General features: G+C 41.1%; 1 protein-coding gene across 1 annotated transcript in view; it reads right to left on the bottom strand.

The window, feature by feature from the left end:
* The window catches only part of PDE11A (phosphodiesterase 11A), a 270,293-nt gene that overhangs the window by 41,602 nt on the left and 201,408 nt on the right, over nucleotides 1-27,283 (bottom strand). Inside the window, exons 13-15 of the mRNA XM_006083068.3 lie at nucleotides 23,834-23,943; nucleotides 14,215-14,305; nucleotides 10,519-10,619 (exon numbers count right to left, since the gene is read on the bottom strand). Of these exons, the coding sequence (XP_006083130.1) occupies nucleotides 10,519-10,619; nucleotides 14,215-14,305; nucleotides 23,834-23,943 (302 nt within the window). The remainder of the gene's footprint in view (nucleotides 1-10,518; nucleotides 10,620-14,214; nucleotides 14,306-23,833; nucleotides 23,944-27,283) is intronic.

The following is a 27,283-nucleotide window of genomic DNA, read 5'->3' as shown; positions in this document are numbered from 1 at the left end:
ATAGAGCGTCGGCCTGCGGACTGAAAGGTCCCGGGTTCGATTCTGGTCAAGGGCATGTACCTGGGTTGCGGGCACATCCCCAGTGGGGGATGTGCAGGAGGCAGCTGATCGATGTTTCTCTCTCATCGATGTTTCTAACTCTCTATCTCTCTCCCTTCCTCTCTGTAAAAAATCAATAAAATATATTAAAAAAAAAAAAGATGAACATGGGAAAAGTCCAGTCATTGGTGGAACCATGTACATCATACAGCTGGTAATATATTTGGTCACATAAATGACAAATAGATGCTTTAAAGTTTAAACCAAAGCACATTTAAAAAATTTTTTAAGTTTCTGAAAATTAACATCATGAAAGATGGAGATCATCATTTTCATAAGGCAAAAGGGTTTTTGAAGTGATGATATGCAAAGGTCACATAACAATATATGCCTCTCTGTCTCTTTCTCTCTCTCTCTCTCTCTCTCTCTCTCTCTCTTTCTCTCTCTCTCTCTCTCTCCCCGCGCGCGCGCGCACACACACACACATATGTGTAAAACTGCTAGGTCATAGAATGATTTATTTTCTACATTTAACTTGAGTTTTCATTATTATAGACAGTTAGAGGTATACAGGGTAGGGCAAAAGTAGGTTTACAGTTATTTAGTATGTGAAACAGAGTTTATTCTTGTATTATTATTTATTAATTATTATGCTATTATATATATGAACAACTTGTAAACCTACATTTGTCCCACCCTGTATGAAACCTTTGAGAACAATTTACTGTCATTTTGTAGGTGAGGAAACTCAAGGTGAAGGAAGACGAAGCTGAATTGCTCAGGGTCCCAGGGAAGTTGTGGGAAGATCTAGGTAGATTCCAGGTCCCCAGCCTCCCAGACAGCCTTGCGTGTTGTAAGGGTATGGAAAGCAGTGGCTGAGCCCCTTCACGAGATGCCATGGCACCATGGACTGCCCTACTAGTACCCAGTGCCATGGCAGGCACCACACAAGGGGAGGCTCCAAAGAAGAGCTGCAGATGGCCCGGGCCAGCTTGGGTCCATGGCTCCAGGTGGATTATTTCTGAACTCCTCCTTAGTGACAATCATTACAAAACAACAATGTGAAATTCACTGTGCTTTTTAAAAATGCATTTGCCCACAAAGCCTTTTAGCATCAATATGTGTGTGTATGTACATTTTTACAGAGTCAAGAGCATGATCATTTGTGCCCACAAAATTATATATAAGACTCCCTGGATCCGGACTCCTCTGCCACAAGGACCAATATCATTACCTTCTCAAGTACAATCCTGAGAACCTTGTTTTTCAGGGACAATGGCAAATGCCTCAGCTAGTGAAAAGCAGCTTACTGGAAAATCTCATTTATAATCAGATATCTTTTTATTAGGCTTTTATCCTGCTCTTGATGTAAGTTCCACTCAGAAAAATATAGCAGTCTTTCCAAAAGCATCATTTGAACAGAACTGCTAAAATTACCCTCAAAAATAATTGTAAAGTTTGGTTACCAGTCACCCATCACTACATTGAAAATCTTTCTGGTTTGTAATTTATCTGCAAGGCACCCTTTGTTGGTAAAGTGAGAAATCACCATTCCTGTGTATATGTATATTTTTAAATTTACATATTCTTTACCTATGTATCTAACTGTTCTGAACCTACCAAGGGTCTAAGAGCCCATGAATGTTAGGAGAGGTGGCAAATCACGATTGTGACTCTCCTGAAAGTCCAGCCCCAGGGTCATCAGGCAGGGAAGGCAGGAGTATGTGTAGGCAGATGGGTGGATGCAGGGGAGGAGCTGGATGTTGTCCTCTCAGTGTTCTCGTGGCTCATTCAACAGGCAAGGGTACATCTGCAACTGGTTGCTAAATGCAAATTCTGAGAGTTTGGGGACTTTGGGTGTAAAAGCACCGGCGAAGAGTAACTTAATATGCAGATGTTAACTCCAGTCATTATGACTAAAGAAAAAAAAGTCATATATTTAATTTGGAAAATGAATTATCTTCCTGCTTAAGTAGTCTGATAATACAAGGACTAGCTAAGAATGAAATCACCTGTCTGATGCTGTGCTGATGTTGACAACACAAATAAAATTGGCAAAATGCAGGAAGTAGAGTGACTTTGAATGTTAAAAATGGCAGAAGATTAGACAATACAAGGACATCAGTTCCGTTAAACCATAATCACCAGGTGGAAGTGGTTTAGGGTGGTGCTAGATGGCACATGCCCCAGTGGCCCATGCATTCACTTTGGCTGCAGCACTTGTCACACTTTGGTGTTACTGTTTTTCTCTCTTCCCCACTGGGCTCTGGTTCCCTAAAGGTAAGAAACATGCCTTTTCTACCTCAGCATCCCCAGCAGCTGCACAGAACCTGGCATAAAGGAGGCATAGTAAGTGTTAGGGAATAAATTTCTCACTTTTTTATACAGTTGCAATATTGGGTGGATGGGGATGTGGGCATGACTATATGTAAAATTGCTTTGAAATGCATCAAGAAGTACCAAAATATTTTTTCCATCAACCTTCCATAGGGCCTGTTGTGCTAGTAGATTAATTTATCAGACTTTGTTAGAATATAAGACTGTTTGGAAAAGAGCAATGGGTTAAGCCCTACAAGTCAAAACACCTTACTATACATTAATCTAGTCTTTTCCTTCCAATATGGCGGCTAGTTGAGTGCAGGCAACTGTGGAAGCTGATGACACTGAACATAGTGGGTTCTTAATAAAAGTTTGTTGAATGAATTAATATTCCTGTCTGCATAGGAGTAAAAACATTCATTGAGCTCTTATTGTATTTTTTAAAATAAATTGCTTATGATATTAATCTAATTTTTAAAAGATGGTCAAACGATGATTCCTAGCAATCCTAGATGGATTAGTACATTCTTCTGTCATTATCAGATGCTTTTGAGAAATGCTACTTATTGCATCCCTTTAGGCTGGTTTAGAAACCAATAGGCTGAGCATTTTCCATAATTGTTGATGAATGTTTGTAGAACACAAAGGGAAATGAAAAAAAAAAAAACAACAACTCATTTTTTAAGTCTGATTAATTAGAAAGCCAACCAAAAAGGCATGGGGCACCCATTTGATTTATAAAATTTGAATTATAAATTCTCAGTTTAAAGAGTGGTCTGAGGCAATGTGGCCTGGAGATTGAGCATAGACAACGTGAGGACTTCGGAAAAAGTCTTACCCTCTCTAAGACTCGGTATCCTTATCTATAGGTTGGGGATAACAATATCGACCTTATAGTTGATCTGAGAATTCAATCTAAAAAAAAAAGTTTATATTTTGAGAGCTTGTTATGCCAGGCAATGTGTCAGGTAGATTTTGGGGTTCCCAGAGTGAGATGTCTGCATTTGTGGAGCTCCTATTCCAGTGGTGATACGGGGAGATACCTAGAGCAGAGCTGGGCACAGAGCAGGCACCTGGCAGATGTGAGAGACACTGATGTGATCACGCCCTGTTGGGGGGCGATGCTAAACTACAATTGCTACCTGACGGCAACACCCCCGAGGACTGTATTAGAGCTAAATAATTTTCAACTTCTGATGCTCCAGCTTAGCTCCATGCAATTGCAGTCTCAGCCCCACCAGTCAGGCTCCTGAGCAACTGGAATCTGGAGCCTGGGCCCCGCCCCCCAATCTGCTGGTTAGTCTGCAGTTAGTTGAATTGCTATGGCTTGCTGCCCAGTATGCTTGGAACTGGCCTTGGACATGGGCATACTCAAGTTACTGCTGCCTTCAATGTCTGAGTGTTCCCAGGACTGGCCTCAGTTTCCCCTTTAGTGCTCTTAAACTAACAATCCTATAAGTGCAGAGAGAACGGCAGAGTAGTTCAAACGTTTTGGAGCCCAACTACTTGGCATCACTCTCAGCTTTATTAGTTAACATTGTGAGCAATTTACTGGATCTCTCCAAACCTCAGTTTCCTCAGGTGTATTTGAGCTCAAACATAGTAGCTATTCTTATGGGACTGCTCTACATATTAAATGGGACAATGTGTATATAAAGCCCCTAAGTAAGCATTCAGGAAATACTGTTTTTATTAGTGTGAAAGTTGCATAGATCATCTTTGTTGACTTTCATGCAAATAGTACAGGGCATTGTGATTTCCCTTTGACATTTTAACTCATGTAATTTTGGATCTCTCTCTTTGCAGACCTCAAGTGTTATCTTTAATTATAGAAATTTTATTTAGTTTCTGGCTCAATGGGTCTTTTCTTTATAAGGTATTTTAAATGATCAAAGTTATCAAATTTAAATTATTTAAATATTAATTGTTTAGATTATTTAAATCTTACTTATTTAAATTACCAAGTTATCTTTCAAATAGGTGATCTCCTTTGACCATCACAAGGACCCTAGGGGATTGGTGTGGGTGAGGTGCCTATCCCCATACTGCTGATGAGGAAACTGAGGCAAAGGGAGGTTGAGTGACCCTCAAAGTCACATGGCTGCATACTGATAAGGTATATCTAATTCTTGCTTGGGATGCTGAAATTACTACTTAAATATCAAAGCCTTGTTCACTGCAAGGACTTGGATATAGACACAGAAATCAATTTTGGAAAATCATTCAGCAGAAACTGGAAAAAGTTTTAGTGAGTTGGAAAATCAGGCTGAAGAATTAATCCCCAGCTTTAGGTGGTGAAACCTAGAAATTCACACTGAGGTTTTTTTTGTTTTATTTTTCAAACTTGTGAATTCTGCTTTTATCTGTAGGAGAGAATTTTGAGGACACCTAGAACCATTAGAAATTAAAGTTACAGGGCTTTGTGGTTATTTTTAAAGAGGTCCCATGTTTCCAGGAACCTTACGTTTTCCCTGCCGGCGCATCGCAGATCTTGCCCTTAGGAATGAGTCCTGCACCCCTCTCCAAAGGCCTGGCCCTTCCTCTAGCCAGCTTTCCCCTTCCTAGGGGAGGAAAGCAGTGTGTTTCCTCTCTGGTTGACCTCTACTGTCATGACTTTTGATGTGAGTAGGCAGGGCAGAAGAGCCAGTGCTGATCCAGACTTTCTCTAGGGCTGCCTCGCACCCTCCTGGCCCACCTTTCTCAGCCATTGCTGCCTCAACCAGCCAGTGCCCAGCTCCCGGCTCACTGGCCCAGCTTTCTTTCTGCCCTGTCGCTGCTCTGACAACCCCTGTGGGACTGGATGCTGTAGGCATCCCAGCCTTCAGGCACAGATGTCCGGAACTGGTGTGGGAATTAACGACCATGGAGTAACCTTGGCTGACAGAACGTGGAGGCTGGTGGATAATTTTGAGGTGCAGCATAGGGTCAAGCCTGGTTGAACACAGTGGTGACCAACAAGGGTCTGTGTCCTTACAATAGCTGTCCTACTTGCCGCTTTACTGTCCCAGTCCCCACTCCTATTCCTGATGTCACCTCTAAAATGAACCTGCCCGCCTGCAAGCCCTTGTCTGCAGCTCTGCTTTGGGAGAGGGTACAGGGAACTCAGGCTGCTTCTCAGAGTAAACCAATTGATGTACAGCTGGGAAGGTCAATATTGCCATGGAATTTAGCCCCAATTCAAATGACAAGTCTTTCTTGATTTTTTTAATTAGAGAAGGAATATAGTGATTGTGGAAAAAGCCCTAAAAGAGGAGGCTTTTTCCTGTCTCTGACACTTGCAAGATTTTGTGTAATTTTTAGCAAAGTGTGGGTTCCAGTTTAGCCACTAATGATATATGACCCAAACTATACTATTTAACAGTTTCGAACTCAGTACATGATGTGCAAGAAAAAGATGACTTAGATGACATCATCTCTAACATCCTTCCGGTTCCACACTATCAATTTGTGAAATAAAAGCAGCCGGGTGGCAGTTTGTAGTAGTTGCTTCCCCCTCATTAACCCTAGGGATTGTTTTGGCTAAAAATATGGCAACACCTTAATGCAACTTTCGACAGGCAAGTGAATCAGCCTCCTGAAGGTCCAGATTAGGGAACGAACAGCTATTCAGAACCTCAGGAAACAATAACGGTGACAAAAAGAGAGCTAGCAGCTTCCTTGGGAGTCAGCAGACATTAGCAGGGGCTGCAGCATTAAGATAAGAACAGAGTAATGAGAAAACGAGCTGCAGCCACTTCCTGGACTGCATTCCAGCGGTCACTCGGTGATTCGTCACATGGCTAACAGGGCTTGATAAATGGACTCCAACTGGTGAGGTTTTTTTCTCCCTTAGAAATTACTTGGAAACTTGGCTTGGGAGAATGCTTCTACTTTGAGGAAAATAACATAAAATCTTACAAGTGTCAGAGACAGGAAATAAAAATATTAAAGGGATACAAGCTTCGATAAATCCCAAATCAAGGTGCATCCATTCAGAAAAAGAGGGAAGATCATGATAGTTAAGTCAAACATGAAAGCCACAAAACATGCAAAATAAATAGGCTATAAAGCAAATGAGGCTGTAGATGTAGCCACTTATAAAACATACAAGACATTTACAAGACATAAGACAGATAACATAGGTATTATCTCCATTTTACACATGAAAAAAAGGCTCAGAGAGGTATATCATTCATCTGATGACACACAGCTAAGCAGTGGTAGAACTGGGATTAAAATATATATTTATTAAAGTAATACATGCACATAGTTAACAAATCAAACATTACTAAAAAGCACACAGTTGAAAATTTGCATATAAGTTTTGACTTTCCAAATATTTCCACCACTCCTTGGGGAATTGGTTCCAGACCCTCAGATACCAAAATCTGCAGAGGTTCAGGTCCCTTATATAAAACGGTGTTGAACAATGTATATAGTCAGCCCTCTGCATCTGCAGAGTCCCAACAGAGGACTGAAAATACTATTTTAGACCCACAGTTGGTTGAATCTGGGGATGTGAAACCCACATATGCGAAGGGCTGACTGTATTTATTGAAAAAAATCGGTGTTAAGTGGACCTGCACAGTTCAAACCTATGTCATTCACGGGTAAACTGTATAATAAAATAAAGCAGTGTTTTCAATAGTTTTGCCTTATTATTCTTTGACTCTATTTCCCAATGCTATCATTTGATTTTTTACTTTGGCCATTATGTTTTTAATTTCCAAGAGCTCTGTATTCTTCTATGGTTGTTCCTATATTTTTTTTTAAAGCATCCGATTCTTGTTTCATGGATGTAATACCTTGGCTCCCTAAGGATATTACCGATAGTTTTTTGTTTTCTTCCTTTCCTTGTTTTCTCTGATTCTACTTCTTTGTTGGTTGTTTTAGCCTCTGTGTTTCATATCAATGTTGTGTGATCCTTGTTATCCATTTGTGTGCAATAGCAAGACATTAAAAGATTGAGCTGCAGTTGCGTGTGTCCCACACATACATTGCATGGGACATACTTATACTAAAAATTATTCATTTGTTTATCCAAAATGCAAATTTAACTGGACTTCCTGATTTCCATTTGCTAAATCTGACAACCCTGAGTGTGCAGCTTATAGACTTCTAGCTTCTGGTGACTGGACTAGGGGTGTGGGCTTTGAATGCAGAGACTCCTTCCATTTCGCGTCACCCCCTCTTCCGAGTTTTGCATCTCATTTCTCCACTCAGGAGCTCTTCCTTACATTTCTCCAGAGAATAACCCTTTGGCCTCTGCAAGTGTGGGGGAAAGGAAGTTATCAGCTATGCTGGTGGAAGACTTCGTGGGTGCTGGGCGTTCTGTAAACTGACTTTCTAGTAATCACCTGTCTTAAGCTCTAAATGTCAAATCCACTTTTCATGGTGCCTTTGGCTCTCAGCCCCCAGTGAGGTTCTGCAGCGCCAATGGGCTTGCTTCTCAGAGCTGTCTTCCTCCGTGGGTCCTACTTTCACTTCTACTCTGCTCAGTCAGTTTCCATTCGTCAGCTGGCCTTCTGTTTGCACAAATGTGTTGCCATCTCTTATCAGTTATTGTGTGCCCCCTGTCTTTTTTCCTTGCAGATTTGTCCTTTTTTTCCCTTTTAAATTCATTTGCCAATTCAGTGAAATTCCAGGAGGGAGAAGACATAGACACTTGGGCTCAATACACCAGGTTTAATTAGAATGCCAGAATGAAATTTAAATCCAGACCAGTAATTCGAAAACCTTTACTCCTTCCACTATTCCCATGTCATAACACATTCAGCAGGAGCCAACAATAAAAATGTGTGGCATACACTGACAGTTGTCTACTCCAGTACCTCTCCTCCCCTTCTTTCTTAGTTTTAGAAGTCCTAGTTTTCAGTGGGACAGTGATTACAGTCATGGGCTGCTAAACAACAGCGATCCCTCTGAGAAATGTGTCACTAGGTGATTTCATCACCGGGCAAACATCACAGAGTGCACGTACACAAACCTAGGTGGTATAGCCTAGACTATACGGTATTCAAGTCGTATATGCCATCTGTTGTTGACCAAAATGTTGTTGTGCAGCACAGGACTGTACTAGAATAAAGGCTTCCTTTCCAACCTTCCTTCAACCAAGGTATGGCCAAATGACTAAATTCTGACCAATGAAATGTAAGTGGAAGTGTTCTGGGGAGTTTCCAGAAAACTCTCTTAAAAGATAACTTGCATCACCTTTTGGCCCTTTTTTTCTTCACTCCTTCCTTTTTTCTGCTAGTTGGGATGTGGGTGGGCATTGAGTAGCTATCTTGGACTAAGGTAGAAACTATGTGTTGAAAGTGGCAGCACAGAAAGACAAAAGTAGCCTGGGTCCCTGGTGACTTAATGTAGTTACTCTACCAACTACAGATTGTTTATCTCCAGACTTCCTCTGTGTGACAGAGAAGAAAGCCACTGTTATTTCGTGTTACTTTTTTGGTCCCTTATAATTGAATCTAATACTAACTGATATAATGCCCAAGTGCAGTAAGATTACAAAGGGGGTGACATAAGATTCCTGGAAAAGGTGGTAGAGTAGAAGAGATGAACCTTAAAGGGTATTTCAGCCAGATGGGGAACTAGAGGGATAAGATTCCATGTAGGAACAGTAATATGATTGGGGCACAAGGGGCATGGCATAGGTGTTTTCAAAGGGTAACACGTAGACCCCTCTGGTTAAGGAAGACAAATCATGTAGGAGAGAAGTGGAATAAAAGAATAAAAAAAAGGTTGGGGGCAGATTATGGAAGGCCTTGAAACTCAAACCAAGTTTAAAGGTTGCTTTGAAAGCAATGAAGCCCCTAAAGGCTTTTGCAACAGAAGTTAGAGGTACATGTCTAGGGTTAGACTGAAGAATTTCAGTCTTCTAGAATATAAAGGTATTATAGAGATACAGCCAGGGGAGTGAATCTAAATAGAGAAAGAAGAACATAGGTTCAAGAACTCATCCAAAGGAGCAAGGAGAAAAGAAACAGAAAGGATCCAGAAAAGGAGAGAGAAAGGAAGCTGGATGTTGGGGGAAGATAAGAGAGTAAGAGAGTAGAAATTGGCAATGAGAAGTCAGTAAACCTTCAGATTTCTCAAAGAAGTTAGAATATATTAGAAATGAGTAAAGGACATTGAATTTGGGGACGAGGAAGTCTCTGGTGACTTCTGAAAGTATAATTTTGATAGAATGTGGAGGTGGACACTACTCTTTAAGGTAAAACGGGTGTTAGGAAAACAAAGGTACAAATATGCTCCATTTATTTTAAAAGGTAGGCATTAAAAGAAATGTAGATTGAAAAGCAATTAAGATCTCCATGGGGTAAGTGAAATAATTTTTGAAGGAAGGAAAGTTGTTTGGTCTTCAAGAAAAACCTGTGTATATCAGCAAAGGAAGATATTTCCAGGCTTCCGAAAGAGATGGTGCCTGATAGAGCAGGTCTTAGAGGAAATGAGAGGCATGGAATTTCCAGCTCAGGTGGAGGTCGAAAATTGGGGGGGAAAAAAGGGAGGTGCAGCTTTTCTAAGAAAGAGAGGTAGAGGAGAGGCAAGGAATGAAGGTTTGGATTTCTAGTCAACCTTCCAGCAACAAACCTTTTTCATTAGCATCAGCAATGCCATTTTAAATATGAAGAGAAATAATTGTCTAATATAGAAATCAGAGTCTTTAAAATAAAAATGACCAGTTTCAGAGTCAAGAGTTCCACACAAGCCCTAACCGGTTTGGCTCAGTGGGTAGAGCATCGGCCTACTGACTGAAGGGTCCCAGGTTCGATTCCGGTCAAGGCCATGAACCTTGGTTGCAGGTACATCCCCAGTAGGGGGTGTGCAGGAGGCAGCTGATCGATGTTTCTCTCTCATTGATGTTTCTAACTATCCCTCTCCCTTCCTCTCTGTAAAAAATCAATAAAATACATTTTTAAATCAAGAGTTCCACACAAGGATCATAAAAAATAAAGAGAGCTCCAAATCTTGTGGTGGTAGCTCTGATTTTCTTCTTACAGACATCACCTTAATAAAGTTAATTTAGATGAGGGGAAAACAACAGCAAAACGTTTAGCTCATTTACACATTGCTATCAGTGCTAGAACAACAGGCAACCCCCAAATTGCACCTGGAAATTAATTACAGGATGAAACTTTAGATATCCATTTGTCAAATAGATCAAATGCCGATACTTACTCAAAGTACAGTGTGAGGTCTGTTGCCAATATTGACTGCTTCAGAAGCTGCATGAGGTCACTATAATCCTTGGAGGACAGATTAGCAAAGATGTTGTGACCCTGTAATGAGAAAGCAAAAAGTCACAAAACCCCCATTAAATATGAGTTTTTGATTGCATGTTTTTCCTATATATATTGCATATTTTTCTATATATAGTTAATATATATAGGAAAAACATGACAAACCATTTTTTAAAAAGCTTAATAAAATTTTGCACAAATACAAACATAGTCCCTGGCAAACATAGCAAAGCCAGAAAGTGCAGTCATCTTTGAGAACTACCAAGGGACACTTTATTATGTCTAGTCTTAAAGAGCAAACTCTGAAAAATGTTGACCTTGTCTTACTATTGGGTGTATTTGTGCTAACAACTCCATTTGACTCCCCATTTCCTGTGGAATTACTGAATGAAGAAGTTAACAAAACATTTGGGAATCTTTATGACCCTAAAATAAATACTAATTTCACTAATTAAAACTCAAGTTGGCGTTTTGGAAGTACTTGCTATGTCAACAAATGACTTTGAGGAGGAGAAAAAACATTAGACCAGAGGTTCTTAACTGGGGGTGATTTGAGCAATGGGGACGTCTGGCAATGTTCAGAGATATTTTTGATTGTCACACTGGTGATGGGTGTTACTGGCATCTAGTGGGTAGAGGCCAAGGATGCTGCTAAAGGTCCTACAGTGCACAATTTGGCCTGAATAGCAAAGATGAACCAGGCCCAACATGCCAGAGCAACTGAAGTTGAGAAACCCTGTGTTAAACCATGAAGATCATCTTGATAAAGCATGTGTGGCAGATTAAATTCAGTACATACTTCCTGAGTAGTTAGAATGTATATGATATTGTTCTCGGAATAGTTCTTGGGACTGTAAAGATGACTTCCACCTGGGAAAATGTGAAAACACACCTGTATCTCCATACCTTTGAAAAGAACATTTCATCAAAACGTGTTTTAGCTACACTGGCAGCTGTACAATGGTTTTAGTGAAGTGGAAAATCCTTTTGCAAAGTGACAGACAATCCACTTAATTTGCTTTGAAAGTCAGGACTTCTCATTTATCAGGTTTTCTTAGCATGAAGTAGGAACTCATAAACACAGGGCCCGGGAACTGGAGCAGTCTGATACTTCGCGTGGAGAGCCAGAAGATGGTGCCGGAGGAGGGGGGGAAATTACTGCCTAAGAATAAACTATTTCCCAATGAGAAGTAAATTAATTATTTCTGGGAACCAGAATATCAATTAGTAAATTACCGCCTACCAGGCACCAGATGAAAATCTGCTTCCCTGAGTTAATTTATCTCCTTGGGTGAACCCACCACTTGGTAAAGACTAGAGTATATTGGTTCCACATGGGACCAGGTCCAATATTATTAATAATTTTCAAATGAACTCTCCCAGACCCTTAATTCAGCCATTAGGAAGAAGACAAATAACTAAAGGAAGGCCATACCATAATTCTGCCCCGGTTTCTTTGCCCGAGCCTTGCCCTGCGGATCAATCACAGGCTGGTGTACTGGGGCCTGAGAAAAGGTGGTTGGAAGCTACCGACAAGTAGTTCCTGGGATTCAGCCATACGTCTAGCATCTCCCAGTGAAAGAAGTAGACGCTCCTCATTTTATTGTGCTTTGCTTCATTGTGCTTTACAGATGCTGCATTATTTTAATAAACTGAAGGCAAGATCTTCCACCAGCAAACATATTATGACTCTCTTTATTGCGATGGTCTGGGAGTGAACCCATGATATCTCCGAGGTCTGCCTGCATAGCTGTTAGGAGCAAGTCACAATAAAACTAATGTGAAGTCCAGGAGAAAGCTGGTCTGAATTTGAAGATCTTGATTATTTTGTGAGAGTGCATTTTACCACTTTTAAAGGACGTAGAGTAACTAAGCCAGTTGTTTACAGATAACTGAGTGACAAAGCTAGTCAGATCAGCTTTAATACTGATAAAAAACATTAATTTGCAATCAGTGTATAGTGTATTGTTTATATGCAAATTGGCTTCTTCCAGTGCCTCAAGAGTTTGGTCCTTGAAATAGATTTGTGTCCTTGAAATACTGCTTCCATTTTGTTTAGGCACAGGGGTGGGGAATGCTGGGCCTGCCGGCCTGTAAAATCATTTGGTCTGGCCCTGTCAAGGCATTAGGGGTGAGTTAATTAAATGTTTGACCAAATATAGCAGGCTAATTTTTAAGTTGATAATTTTGTATGATCCGAAAATGATGCTATCAAAATCCAAATGGCCCTTGGCAGAAAAAAGGTTCCCCACCCCTGAGACGGGTGGTATTGATGGAAAGAGAAGCAAGTGGGGGAAGAAAGGTCTGGGGGACTTTTGCCTGCCCACCTAGCGGCTCTGTCCTTTGCATTTAGGAAGTGGGTGATGATGACATCTGCAGTTCTGCCCTTCTGAGGTCAGGACGGGAGGGGATGGGGGAACCCGGGGCAGGGCCTGCACGCACCAGTTATGCTCACTGCATAATAATGTTGTTATTCCGGTCCTTCATAGAGAAGTCTTGAGTGAATGGCAGCCAAGGTATTTTATTTGTCTGAAGACAAATTCTGTGTTAGTGGGATTTGTTTCCCCAAACAAATAAACAAATCATCTTTCAAGAAAACTTTGATATCCTGTGCATAATCCCTGTTATGACAATGGTGGGAGTGCCTGGGATTTGAGGTATAAACCCATCCTGTTACTAGTGCAGAAAAGACAGCCTGAACCCAAGTTCCCCCTGTCCTGCCTTCCTTGTTTGGAAATGGCTTTCATAGGGAAATTCCCGAGCCACACATGCCGGATGCTGGTTTCTGTCAGAGTTACCAAGAGCCTAACTGTGTTGCTTCCTTCCCAGCTGAAGAGAGGTCTCCCCCAGCAGTTGGCCTGCCCCAGCCACACTGCCCACTCTCTTTCTGGGGTCGAACGAGGCCTTCATGATGTTACAAAAGACATGCTTTCCCAAGGTAGGCTGGAGGAAAACCTCCATATTTAATGATGCTATTCCAGCCACACACACACAAACAGCCTGTACGCCTGCAGAAAACCGAACAGATCCTTTCCTGGCATTTCGAGCTCATGCCGCCTCAGCCAGGGTCAGTAGTGGTTTTCCTTTTCTCCGAGGGAACTAAAAGTAGAAAAGCACTTCCAAGCCCTGCAATCCTGGGTCTCAAAGGTAGCTGCGATTCTCACTTTCAGACTGGTCCCGCCAGCAACTTTAAGTGCTTATTTTATGTAGATACCTCAGTTGTGCTAATAAAGTGTAACTTTATCATCCTGTTTCTACCTTCTTTTAATGGGGCTGTGAGTTTCACACAATAGGAAGGTTGGGCCACTCACTACTTGGATCAAGTCCCTGTGTATGGGCTTCCGTAGCCCTAAGGAAGGTAAGCAAGTTGGAGGCCATCTCCTCTGCTAAGTGAATGGGAAAAGCTTCCAAACCAAGAATGAATCCCAAATGAATCAGCTCCGGAAGAAGTTGAACCCATTCCTTGGTCAGGCATCTAACTGAATAAAAAAAGCCACACAAAAGGGCCTAGTAGTTTGACTTAAAAAATCTGTTCCACTTCTCTGTGTCTACCTGTGACATTACAGAGAGAGGTCGGAGGCAAGGTTTCATTGATTTTTCCGTCAAGGGGAGAAGCAGAACGTTAGGGCCGTACCTCACTCTGAAGGATCATCACTGCGTGGTTAAAATGGTGGTGCTCTAAGGTGGCGGAGGTTCCATAGAGCTGGGCCAGGGCAGAGCCGCTCCTGAAAGAGGACAGAAGGGTCAGTGACCTGACAACACTTCCCCACACCAGCTCCTTGGATCAAACAAAGGACCATGAGCAGATACATTCACAGGTAACTGCTTGTTAGTTCACTAATCTATTAAGTAAACCTTTCAGGAACCTTCTCTGTGTTAGCCTAGATGTAGTGGATGATACGACGTGAATAAGACAGAGTCTATGACTCTAAGATATTTACAGACTAGTAAGGGAGATGAGAAGTGGTCATAAGGAAAATAAGGCATGTAGCACACAATTGAAATACCACAGAGAGTGTTCTAGGTTCAAGCAAAGTGCTTTAGCTGCTCTGAGAACAAGAGACATCATTTCTGGCTCTGGGGATGAGAGTAGACTTCGTGAACTAAATCTTACACAGCTTCTGAGTGTCAGAACAATTGTCTATACCAAATGTATTTGACTCTCCATGGGAAAAGACCTTGTGAATATTTTGCCTTTATTTAATCTACTTTATGTGTTCGGTTGATAAGCTTATATTGTGGTATTCCAGCCCATAGTTATGCTATGATATCTCAGTGTAGAAATATGGAAAGTTCCCTGGATTTAGAGTCAGGGCAGTGACTTGGTCACGTGAAGATGCAGTTTCTTTGTCTCTAAAATTATGGTAATACTATCTACCTCACCTGTTATTTATGAGAATACAATTAAATCCTTGAAAGTACCTCCACTGCCTGGCATGTAGTAGATCATAGTCTATATTAATCATTAGTTAATAATTAAAACACAAAGATATTTCCATTATAAATATATAAAATGTTAATTGATACTTGGAAAGACTTTTTTTAATTACCTTTAAATTTTGCTTATGTAGAACAACCCATTCCTCAACAGTTTCAATTTGGCAAAGTGTTCATTTAAATGCTCAAGTGTGTTCATTTCCAATTCTTTTGGAGTAGGATTTAGAGCATCTTAAGAGTCAAGAGAGCTCCAGAGAATCCTAAGGTTTAAAGCACAGTCATGAGATTTGGTTGAGGACTCATCCAGGTCCTTGTGTTTATGGTACTGTAAGGAGATCAGACATTAAAGGGCAATTTGGCCTTAACTTGAAAACACTGGAGATTGATGGCTCACCATCTTCTCTGCTAGTGAGAGGAGCAAAGAGTGCATCCAAGTGCAACATGAAAGATTTTGGTCATAAGCTGCCCTCCACCTCCAGTGTGAAGCAGTCTAAGACCATGATCAGTTCAGGGGCCCTTGGAAAGACTCAGTGCTGACCACATGTTGGAAGAAAAGCAGCATTTAAATACTGTAGGGATTATTATGAATAGGGTTTCTCAAGAGGATACTAGATTTTAAAGAGGGTACTAGGTTTGGGTTGCTTCTTTAAATCTTACCTTAATCTATATCCTATATAATAAAAGCCTAATATGCAAATTGACCAAATGGTGAAATGACTAGTTGGTGGGCCGGCGATGGCCGGTGAGCAGGCAGCGCCAGGCCAGCCAAAGCGGGTGCCAGCGGGCAGAGGGAGGGGTTGGCGATTGGGGAGTGGGGCAGTGGTGACTGGCAGTGGCAGAGGGGGGTCAGGGGGTGGGGCCGGCCGCTTGCAGGCCAGCCGGTTGCTTTCAGCAGAGGGAGGCCACCAGTGGCAGCGGTGGGGCGATGGGGGGTGGGGCCGGCTGTAGGGAGTGGGCCTAAGCTGTCAGTCAAACATTCCCCAAGGGCTCCCGGACTGCGAGAGGGCGCAGGCTGGGCTGAGGGACCCCCCCTCGAGTGCACGAATTTTCATGCACAGAGCTTCTAGTTATTTAATAAGTGAACATGTTAGGCTAATCTTAATAATCATTGACTAATAATGTTAGATATTATTTCTTAAGATAGATTTCATTTTTATGAAAATACATTTTTCAAAAAGCACAATGTATTGTGTCTTGGCTATATTTGCATTGGCCTTTGAAATTCTAGAATACTTCATATTTATATGTGATATGCATATGCTTGGCATGGAACAGGTGCTTAAAAATATTAGCTGCTTGTTAATAAGCTTGCAGTGGTATGTCTGAAGTTACAGTTAAAATTGGAAGAATGATCATGATAAGTGTGTTAACATATTTTACAATAATGCTATTAACAATAATAGCTATCATGAGTAAGTACCTATCATGCACTAGGCAACAGATTAACAACTTAATACATTATTTTATCTGGTCCTGAAAACAACCGTGAACTAGTATTTTCTTTTTACTTTACAGATGAGGAAACCAAGGCTCAGAGAAGTTATGCTACTTTTCCAAGGTCACAGGGCTAGTAAGTACAAGTTCTGGATTAGCATCCAAGTTTTTAAGCTTCTTCTCTTTAGATAATGAGAAAGCTGATTGTAACTTACACATTTCTGATTTTCGATTCTCAATTTTTGTCAAGCTGGTTGTCGTCAATGAAAGAATATTGCCAAATTTAATTCAGAATTCTATCAGTATAACTACTAACCGCAGACTCAGATTCCTATGATTCGTTTCTACTGCTCAGCCATTCCTGGATGTGCCTTTACTGATAGCAGCCATTGATGTAAAGTGGGGTCAAGATGCAATATATTGTCTCTCCCTTCATCACATTGGTTTAGCAGAACCCACAAAGTTAAAGCAACTAGATGATCCTAAATCACTTTATATTTTCTTTTTTACAGTGTGAGTAGGATGTCTCCTCCTTTAACTAGGGAACAGCTTATAACAAATACACTGGTGCCTCCCGTGCTGCACCTCTCCCTCTGCCCCAGATCCGCATGGTTTCTGAACCGCTGCATTTCATCAGAAGGACTCTCAGGGTGTTTGTGCAGGTGCAGCCTTTGACTTCAGTGGTTTGAGCATCTTCATCCTCAGATTCTCTCTTTGTTCTCTTTTATAATTCCATTTTACATCTCCCATCCTCACACAATACTGAGTTAATCACAAAAATGTGTAGGTGTTGCAATAGAGCCAGACTAATGCTATGAAAATGCAATGAAGACACTGATTCATTCATTCATTCATTTATCATTCATTCATCAACAAGTTTCGATGATAGCTATGATGCCAGACTGCAGGCATGTGAAATACAAAGGTAAGCAAGGCATGGCTGTTACCCTCAGGGAGCTCACAATCCCCTAGAATTGTGTAGAAAATTTTCTCTGACCAGACTTACACTAACGACCCTCACCTTCCTGGAAGCAAAATGTCATCTTTGGATTACAAACACATATGCTGTGAACCTTGTAGGATGGCGAGGGTGAAGTACACAGTCAAAAACTTGATATTAATGGCAAAAAATGAAATGTATCTCTTAGGATAAACTTTATTAAAAATATTCTACAAAATATGAGTTATTTGGAATGTTAAATGGCATTATGGGCAGGAATAAAAAAGGGGCCCATAGTCTAATGCATTTGGAAAATGCTGGTTCTAAAAGTTAAACTGTTTCTTCATTGTAGGATCTCCCAGAATGTAAGAACACGCATTATGGTTCTGCAGGAGGGGAACATAATATGCAGCATTAACCAATCGTACTTGATCATAAAATCATTTTCTAAAAGAGGCCATGTCTTTCATGTAATATACTTTGTGTAAAGGTACACTTCTACTTTTTCATATAAAATTTTGGAAAAAAACAAAACAGTCCAAATCAATCACATACGGAAAAAATGGACTTCAACTCCACACCTCATTTTTATTGTCTGTGGTAAGTATATCCATTATATAAGTAGCTTAGGGGCACACATGCCTTAATAGTGAATATATTATATATATATTTATGCATATATTTATGCAGGGTGTGTGGAGAGAGAAGAAGAGAAGGAGAAATGAAGAGAAGAGTCTCCAAATTCCAGTACTTATTCATGATGCTCATTACTGACGAGGTCATCCCAACACACCAAAGTTTTTCCATTTTGGACAGGAGAAACTTATTGAAAAGGAAAGTCACAGTAAAGCATTCTGTCCCCATAGGCGTTCAAGCACTTTGCACAGGCACCAAAAACAGGCATGCGAAAGGAGGTGTACCTTCAGAACGTCCCCAGATGTGCACATGCTGTGAAAAAGAGGCTTAACGGAAGTGTGCCGCCATGGCTTATAGAAAACTTAAAAAAGGAAAACTATGAAAGGTAATTAGGAAAGTGAGAATTGTTGGGAGGTGGTGAGGAATGGGATTAGGCTGTCATGGCAGATTAATGTGCCCCAGTATTTCACTTCTGGGACCTGGCCGAAAGCGACAAGATGGGTTTTCATTCCCAAGAAATGAGTATAAGAGATTATGCTAGAAATGAACAGAAGTCTCCTAGGAGAATATACTACAAAGCTGCTCGGTACTGATATTTAATCATCAGGGGCAGCTGTAATAGAGAGGGGGATGAGTGCGAAACGCTGTCCCTGGAGAAAACAGGAGAGAGGTGTTAACAGAGCAATTTCAAAGCACTGTGGTATCGTTGCCCTCTCTACCTATTGATCATTCATGGCACGTACTTTAATACTTAAAAATTAAGAATAAAATGTGAAAATGCAAAGGTTCACTTATCAGAAAGGCTAAGAGAATAAATTATACTCTGCTATAACCAACTTTTTATTGTAGAGGCATTTTGCATTTTATATAGTAATGTGCCCCTTGCTAAATGTCTCCTGTTTTTTTACAGCCTTATATATGGAAAAAAAAGGTAGCATATACTTTGCTTTACATAATAATTGGTGCATTTAAATTATATTTCCAAATCACTTGAAAGGTTGGAATTTGACTGTGAATACTTTAAGGGAAGGGACTGTTGGTTAGACTTCTTTATTTCTCTCACAATGCCTAGCACAGTGCCTTACACATACAAAGCACTCAATTATTGGGGAACAAAGAAGGAAATGAGGATGTAGATTTCTTCCTAGAGATTTTCTAAACAATGGCACACACATAGTGAATAAATCTTATTCTAATCAATAAAAAGATAGTTCCTTCCCTGTGTTGTAAAAGGTCTCTGTCAGCATCCATTGTCAAGGGAAATTTTAACTGAGGTTGGGTGGTGGTAGCATTCGGTGTCCCAAGTTCAAAAGTGACTCCATATGATGGGGCAGGGCTGATGGATATCCCATCTCCTAATCATCTTGAGGAAACACATCAGATCATCTCGGAAGAGGCAGATTTGATAATATGATATGAGGATGCAAAAATAAATTAAAAAATAAAACTGAGTTCTAGTGCTAGCAACTTAATACCTATCTAATATTTTTGAAAACTGTTTAATCTTTCACAAGTAACCTAAGATCTGGGTATGTCTATTTCCATTTTTATAAATGAAGGTGTTTAAAAATATGACTACCAAGGTCTAGTTCAGTTCTATGACTTTTATAGCTCCATGTCTTAATTTTCTGGGTGTCAGATATATTTAAATTTTCCAGAGCTCACGTATATGTGGCAAGTTAGCCAAGAAGCTAGAAGCCCAAAGTCCCAAAATAAATATCATTGAGTCATGAGGGAGTATGATGTGGTGGTTAAAGAATGGCTTTTGAAATCAGATAGCCCAGGTCTAAACACCACTCTACTGCATGAATATGGCCAAGTTACTTAACTTTCCTGAGGCTCAGTTCCTCCCATAAAGTGGAGACAAAAATACCTACCCCAACGGGGATATGGGAGAGCACTTGAGTCAACAACAAGTAAATTGTAGTTCTTTTCATTGTCTCAGGTACTGTTAGTTGCAAAGAACAGAACTAAATCAGAACCAGCTTCCCTAAAAAATGTTTGATTAAATGATACCAGGAACTCTGAGGGAGCCTAATTATCACGAGTATGGCTGGGTCTCCTGGAAATAGGAGTGGAGATGTGTAAAGCCTGAAATCAAGTCTGCTCTTTCTCTGTTTCTCTAGTTATACAATTTCTTATTTCTGCGTCTCTCTGAATATCTAGTTTCTTTCCTTCTCTCTGCACATTTCTCTTATCTGCTTGACATGGGGTCATTGTAGCTCTCCCAAAATGGCAGCCTCAGTTCCCAAGTCTGCAGGTTGGATGTCAACAGTAACTGGGCAAATTCCTAAGAGATAAAATATGATTAAGTGGGTTTTAATTAGGGGTGTACGCTTGGTCCAAAGAGCTGAGAGGTCAACTATTAAGAAGGTCTGCCTCTCGGTGTGATAGACAGGCTCTCACAAGGAGAGGAGAGGGCCAGTGGTATCTGGGTACAAATATTGTACACTTGACTCTTAGAAGAACCCACAGGGTGCTCACTCTTGTTTTATAGAGACAATTATAACACATATATCTTTTCTTTATGCAGAAGTGGCAGATGGTAGGGGACTAGAAAAGGGATGCAAGAGGAAGATACAATGATGTCATTGCCTAAGAGAGAAAGACATCCTAAAAATATAATGAAATGCAGATACAGGAATTGAAACATAAGGAATTGTAAGTACTATATGATGAAAGTATATCCAGTTGACACTTCAGTAGACTCTAGGGATTGAGGAAGTGAAGATAACATCATACCTATGACCATAAAAACTGTGTTTATAATAATCTTTAAAAAGTTATACTTATTTAAAAGTCAGAAAACTTTATTGAAAGCTATAGTAAGATAGTTAAAATCTTACCCATTCATGCATCCATCATTCATTCTTCATTCATGCAGCAAACATTCATTATGTTTATTATGCTCCTGGTATTTGTTTTACATCATGAGAATTCAAGGAGAAGGGGAGACATGCCTGTTAATCATCAATTAAAATAGAGTGAGAGGCACACTTTTAAAAAAAGCACAACTTGGGCATTATGTGGGCACAGAAAGTTGACAAGGGGAAGTTGCAGCAGGGATAGAACCCTGGGTAGTGCTTGCAGGGGAAAGGAGAAGACGGGCATTCCAGGCAGGAATACTGGGTAGCAGGGGGAAGTGAACTAGCTTGACCCCTTTGAGCATTTCAAATAGCCCCTTGGGTCTGGAGCATAGATGCGTGGGTGCAGGTGGGGTGGAAGGAGTGGTTGCTGGGCTAGAGAAATGGGCAGGAGCCTGATTGAAAAGGGCCTTAAAGGGCTCAACTAAGGAATTTGAACACTATCCTGAAGCCAAGGAGGCTGGTGAATGGCTTTTAAGGAGGAGAGTGGGCTGAGCTTTGAGAATTACAAAGATTATTCTGGAATGCCAGGGCAAGAAGCCTGGAGGAGAGAGTTGGGCTGGTTGTAGCAACTCAGGAGAGGCAGAGAAGCAGTAGTGACTTAAAACACAAAGATGTTGACTTTAGGGATACTAAGCAGGGAATCTGGATGGCTTGTGGATTTCTCGTGGTGCTATTCACTGAGACAGAGAGAAAGAAGCCAGTATAATCAGAAAGACTGAGATTGAGGTGACTGAGATTTCAATAGGAGGTGCCCCTCAAGTGGTTGGAATCAGTGTCTGGAGAGAATAAGAAAATTATGGATCCAAGATCTGGGTTTGGGAATGATCAGCAGATGGGTGAAGGCCTGCATGAAGGATCATGTAGAGCAGGAGAGAAACAGGAGAGGACATCAAGAGTGCTGGCTGGGACAGGAGGAGACAGGCCTTGAAGCACACTGAGAAGAAAGGCTAGAAAGGCAGGTGAAATCCTTTGTCTTGGAGGCAAGGGAAGAGAGAGTTCTAGGAAGGAGGGAACAGAAAATGGGTCTCATGGCAAGAAGGGTCAAGAAAGAAGGACAATAAGAATGTCCAGCAGCTCTGGAAAAAGGGGCCATTGATGGCATTACTGGGGGCAGTTCCCCTTGTGAGGTGAAACTGGTTGCCCTGTGGGAGGGCAGGCATTGGGGAAGTGAAGATAATGAACTCTCCAAGAAGACTGACTGGAAAGGAAGAGAAATAGAGCAGAAGCTAAAGGGAGAAGCATGAATTGAGGTGGACTTTTTCAAGAAGGGGGGTGGATTGTTCATATTAATAGGATGCTGAGAGCTAGTAGGAAGGGGAAGGGAGATACAGGGCAGAGAGAGAGGAAGATTAATGGAGCAAGGTCTCAGAGGAGGGACCAAGGAAGGGATCCAAAGCCGAGGTGGAGGGATTAGCGTCAGACAAGAGGAAGGACAGCATTTTCACTGAGATAGGAGGTCAGGAGGAAAGGATGGGGCCAGACAGATAAGTTTGTACATGGCAGGGGAGGAAATTGAGGGAGTTCTCGATTGATGGCCTCAATTTTCTTGGTGAAGGAGGAGGCAAGGTGATCTGCTGAGGAGAGCGGGGGAGGTGGTCGACAGGAGGCGGTTTAGGAAGGGAGAGTGTTTAGTATATAGAACTTCTGGAACTGCTAAGAGCAATGGAGGACACAGAATCTGGGGATACTGAGCATCTAGTGATGCCACCAGTTGGGAAAGTATATTTGGTGTATCTCAAACGCTCACAACTATGACATTTTCTACTAAAGCCTTTAAAAGCGTAGGCAGAGTCACATGAAATTGAATTGCTAGATTGAACTGGGGCTGAGTTGTTGCAGAGTGGATGTCACAGAAAGTTAAGAGTGTCAAGAAACTGTAGGATATTGAGAAGGCAGGGTGGAAGTGATGGGCTATATGACCCAGGATGGATAGAGAAGGGCACACAGTCAAAATTCATTTGCTAGATCAGGAGCAAATGTAAGTGGCCAGGACTCCAAGGTCTCAATAGATAAGCATTTTGGGGAACAGAAAGGGATGTGGTCTGTTGATGTTTCAGATTATGAGGGTACACCTGCGAGGGGACTTTGAAATCGGTCACCTGAAAGGTAATTCTACCACTTTGTTGAAGCCTTTCTTGACATCTCCATTCCCAAACTTTTTCCTCCAGCTTCTGAACTCACATATCATTTTGTCTGCAGACAGGTAGTAAGAACATTAAAACTGGACCCTCAATATATGACTCAGGAGATCTGGGTTTGGGTCTTATTTCCAGCGCCCGTATTCTATGGCCTTGGCCACTGTGTGAGCCACAAAGCCACGGCTATCTTGACCAGTCCAAGTTGCTTAAGGACAGATTATTCTGTCCTGTGCACATTATGTGCCTTCACATCCCCAGTACTGATGCAATCTCTTTGTTTGTTTCCCACCTTCCTGTGGGGGGAGCAGAGGCCTTATTCCTCTGGCTTTGCTTTTCTTCCCTGCAGTTTATATGCTATCCAACATAAAAAAAACACCTGGCAGAGGTTCTACTGGGGAAGGAAGAGATATTTTGCCTCATAAAATTTAAAATTTCTTAAGCCCAATTTTCTTTTAATAGTCTCAAAATCAGATTTTAGAGAAGCAAGTCCAAAAGGCTTACAAATGCCATGAAACAAATATTCTGGGGGGAAAAATAGGCCCTTTAAAATCTGTGCTTTGTTATCTGACTGAGCTCAAGGGAGACAGACCAAATCAACAAGCATGACATGGAGGGCAAATTTGCAATTAAAAGAAGAATAGGGAATTATAAAGATGGATGGGCCCCTTGGCACACGAGCCCAAGTCTGCGTGGCCTTGGCCTTGGATACCAGAAATTAATGCTTTACTCTTTAGCACTGGTCACCTTTGGCTCTGAACAGAAAGGCAAATGCATTAAAATAACAACAATTAGAACACTTACTTAGCTTGGAAGGCATTGTTGGTTCCCCTGTGGTCGAGGTCATGACACAGGCATCCCACAATCACCGCGAGAATTTCCACCTCGGTCAGAATCTCTTGAAACCCGGCGGTCTGGGAAAAAGAGAAAATGGCAACAGTCACTGCCCAGGGCAGGGAGGATGGATAAGGTTCGTCTGCCCAGCAATAATCAGCTCTGTTTTCATACCCACATCAGTTAAGGAAATGATTAACTGCCACCCCCTTACATGGTAGTGAGTTGGGTGGCCACTTGCATAGCCTTGATCCCACAGTGATGGATTAGCTCCCTGTCAGGTTGCCCCATGCTGGCCTGCCAGAACTAAGCTCAGACCATTGTGTTCCCCTTTTAGAGAAGAGGCTGCACTATCCAGATACAGTGACGGTTTGACAAAGGCCCAGAGCAAAATGTGTTCTGTGAGTCTACATTTCAATGACGAGCATCTAGTGGTAGGGGAGAGGGGGCTGTGAATTTAGAACTGAATGTTATATCCACCAGAAGCCACTCAAATGAAAACCTGAAAAAGAAAACACTCCCACCCCTTAATATTAAAAGAAGCAACTTAGAAGTACGGAAATGGTTACATGATATTCTAGATGTTATTCTGTAAGTGCCTTCATTCATATTAGCTTGGTGGACAGATTAAATTCATACAGATAGCAAGGCAGTGCATGTCTTGATTAGGCAACCAGATTGAGGATCAGCTGGAGTATTGTTGGAATTCTTTATTATCCTCTGCAGCTTGCTTGTGTCGTGCATAGGTGTGGTGTGATTTCTTCAGTACAACATTCTTGTTTATAATTTTCTCTTCACTATTGTTTTCTGTCCTGTTTGACTGGTACTCCAGTTGGTTGGACATTGGACTTCTTGTATTGATTTCCTTGTTTTGTCTTTTTTCCCCCATTGCCCATATTGACTTTTTCTCTCTTACTTCCTATGAGTAATAATATTTTTCATCTATAAGAATTTTTGGGTCTCTGTTCCTATTCTAATAGCATTCTATTCTTCTCTCATGGATGCATTATCATATTTTATTTTTTTGAGGATATTAATTATTTCTCTGAAATTCTCTCTGCTCCCTGATTGCCTATTTCCTCTGAGTTCTTTTTCTCTGTGTAGTGGTTTCCTCACATGCCTGGTAGTTCACACACACGAGTAAATCAAAGTTCACCACACACCAGTGTGTGAGGAGGGAGGTCTGCAGCTTGCTGGGCCCCTATCAGGGGGTGAGCAGATGACAGCTGGCTTTTGGCTGAGATCCCCATGTGTCCATATCTAAGTTCATTTCCTCTGGACTTTTCAGTCTCTTGTTTGGAAATGGCATAAACACAGGTTTGGCATTCTGAGAAAAGAGAAGATAGCTTCTCACCTTTGAGGATATAGACTTTCACTTAATTCTCTTATTTTCAGTTACCTCACCCTAACTTTTTTGTTGCTGGTGTCCCCACATTTGGGGTTCAGTTTCTCCAGCAAATACTCTGGTTTCCTGAATAGGTGAGGGAAGAGGAGCCCTCTGACTACGTGGAGAGGGGATGGGGACTTGGGGATGCAGAGCTTTCATTGCCCTTACATCCCATTTCTGTGGTATCCGATACCTCCAGTTCCTGAGCTCTGGTAGCATTGGGGGCTGTTGTTTCTCATGTGTACCTCTTCCGCTACCCACTCACCTTGAAGGCACTTGGGTTGGACTTTCCTCTTCTCTGCTAAGCTATGAACCACCCTCCCTCAATTTTCTACCTTCATCTATTAAGGTTCCATGACAGGTGGAATTTATGTTTGTTTCTTCTCCCTGTTATTTAGGGGTGATTTTTGAAAGGAAAATTGGACATGAATATCTGTATCTGTCATGTCTGTCATCTTGAAACTATAAGTCAGTTTAGTTGGGTTTGGATCTTGCTAATACTAAGTAAAACCTGAGAGTCTGCCAAGTATGAAATATTATTCATGATACTTCTCACAAAGGTGAGAAGCTACATAGAAACTGGTTCTGTAAACAATGAAATGGCACAGAAATTTAGAAATATTTCACCTTTGAAAATGCTATTGATTAGAACTAGCTGATAAACAGTAAGAATAGGGATGGGATAATGTTAAACTAAGGTCATTTGACTAGAAATTTAGGAAAAGTTAAAGTTAAATGTCATCAAATAGACTCAATATCAAAATCCCAAATTATTTTTAAGCTATCGGTTATCATCCATTATATAATGTGATGGAATATATTTTACTCTAATGTTTTTCTGTGAAGAACATCTTCCCTCCCACCCTTGTCCCTTCCTGAAAATACAGCATGAAGTTCTTAAACTATTTGTATCATGGATACTTTGAGAATTTGATGAGAGCCATGGACCCTCTTCCTAGAAAGTATTCTATGATTTTGTAGTGTTCGAAGACCATGGAACCCACCTCTGGATGATCCTCAGAATAAAGAAACCCTGAAAAACAGCACACACCCAATTACACAAAACATATTTGCCTCTCTCAACCGTGATACCTGAGTTACTGAAGCAGCACCTATCTCTTGACTGTGATTTAGAGCTGCCTGGAAAATGGTTTCTCAGAGTCGTCAGGCCTAAAAAGTGTCCACCTGACACTAAGTGTCCATTTGCTCCTCCCCCGCCCTCATCCATCTTCTTTCTAGTCTTATCCCTTCCGACCTACACTTACATTGAGGAAAAAAATAAACTGCCTGCTAGAGACAGTATACTTTCAAAAGAGAACAGAGTGGAATCTATAAAACAAAATAAATGAATAAATAAAACAGAAACAAACTCATAGTTACATGGAACAAACTGATGGTTTCCAGATGGGAGAAGGGTTGGGGGGCTGGGTGAAAAAGGTGAAGAGATTAAAAAGTACAAAATGGAAGTTACAAAGTAGTCACGGGGATGTCAAGTACAGCAGAGGGAATATAGTCGATAATATTGTAATAAATATGTACGGTGCTAGGTGGGTACTAGACTTATTGGGGGACCGCTTTGTAAGTTATATAAATGTCTAAATGTTGAGGTGTACACCTAAAACTAATATAATATTGAATGTCTACTGTAATTGAAAAATTACAAAAAATTAAAAATATAAAATTTATGAAGGTGGGGCAGCAGGAAGTGTGAATGCATTTATTTTATGCTCGACTCTATTTTAGTCTTTTATTTTCAAATAATATTATATCTTTTCTGCTCCTGGTCTAATAATTACTTATTTTAATCTGTCTTCTCACCTGTATTCCCTCATGGTCCATTATCAGAGATGTAAAGCAGTGAATACAATATACCGAGGTAGAGACATTCAAGGCACATTGACCTAATTCCCACATCACCCTCTCCAGAGGAGTCTGTGAGCACCCTCTGAGAAGGCCTCCAACAGTCCTCTGTTCGGCTAAAATGTGAGCTGAGATAACCCTACCCCCAGCCACTACAGCATATAACCACTGAA

This window comes from Myotis lucifugus, unplaced genomic scaffold (genome assembly GCF_000147115.1).
Source record: "Myotis lucifugus unplaced genomic scaffold, Myoluc2.0 scaffold_5, whole genome shotgun sequence".
Classification (NCBI taxonomy): domain Eukaryota; kingdom Metazoa; phylum Chordata; class Mammalia; order Chiroptera; family Vespertilionidae; genus Myotis; species Myotis lucifugus.
This window is presented reverse-complemented; position numbering and strand designations above follow the sequence as displayed.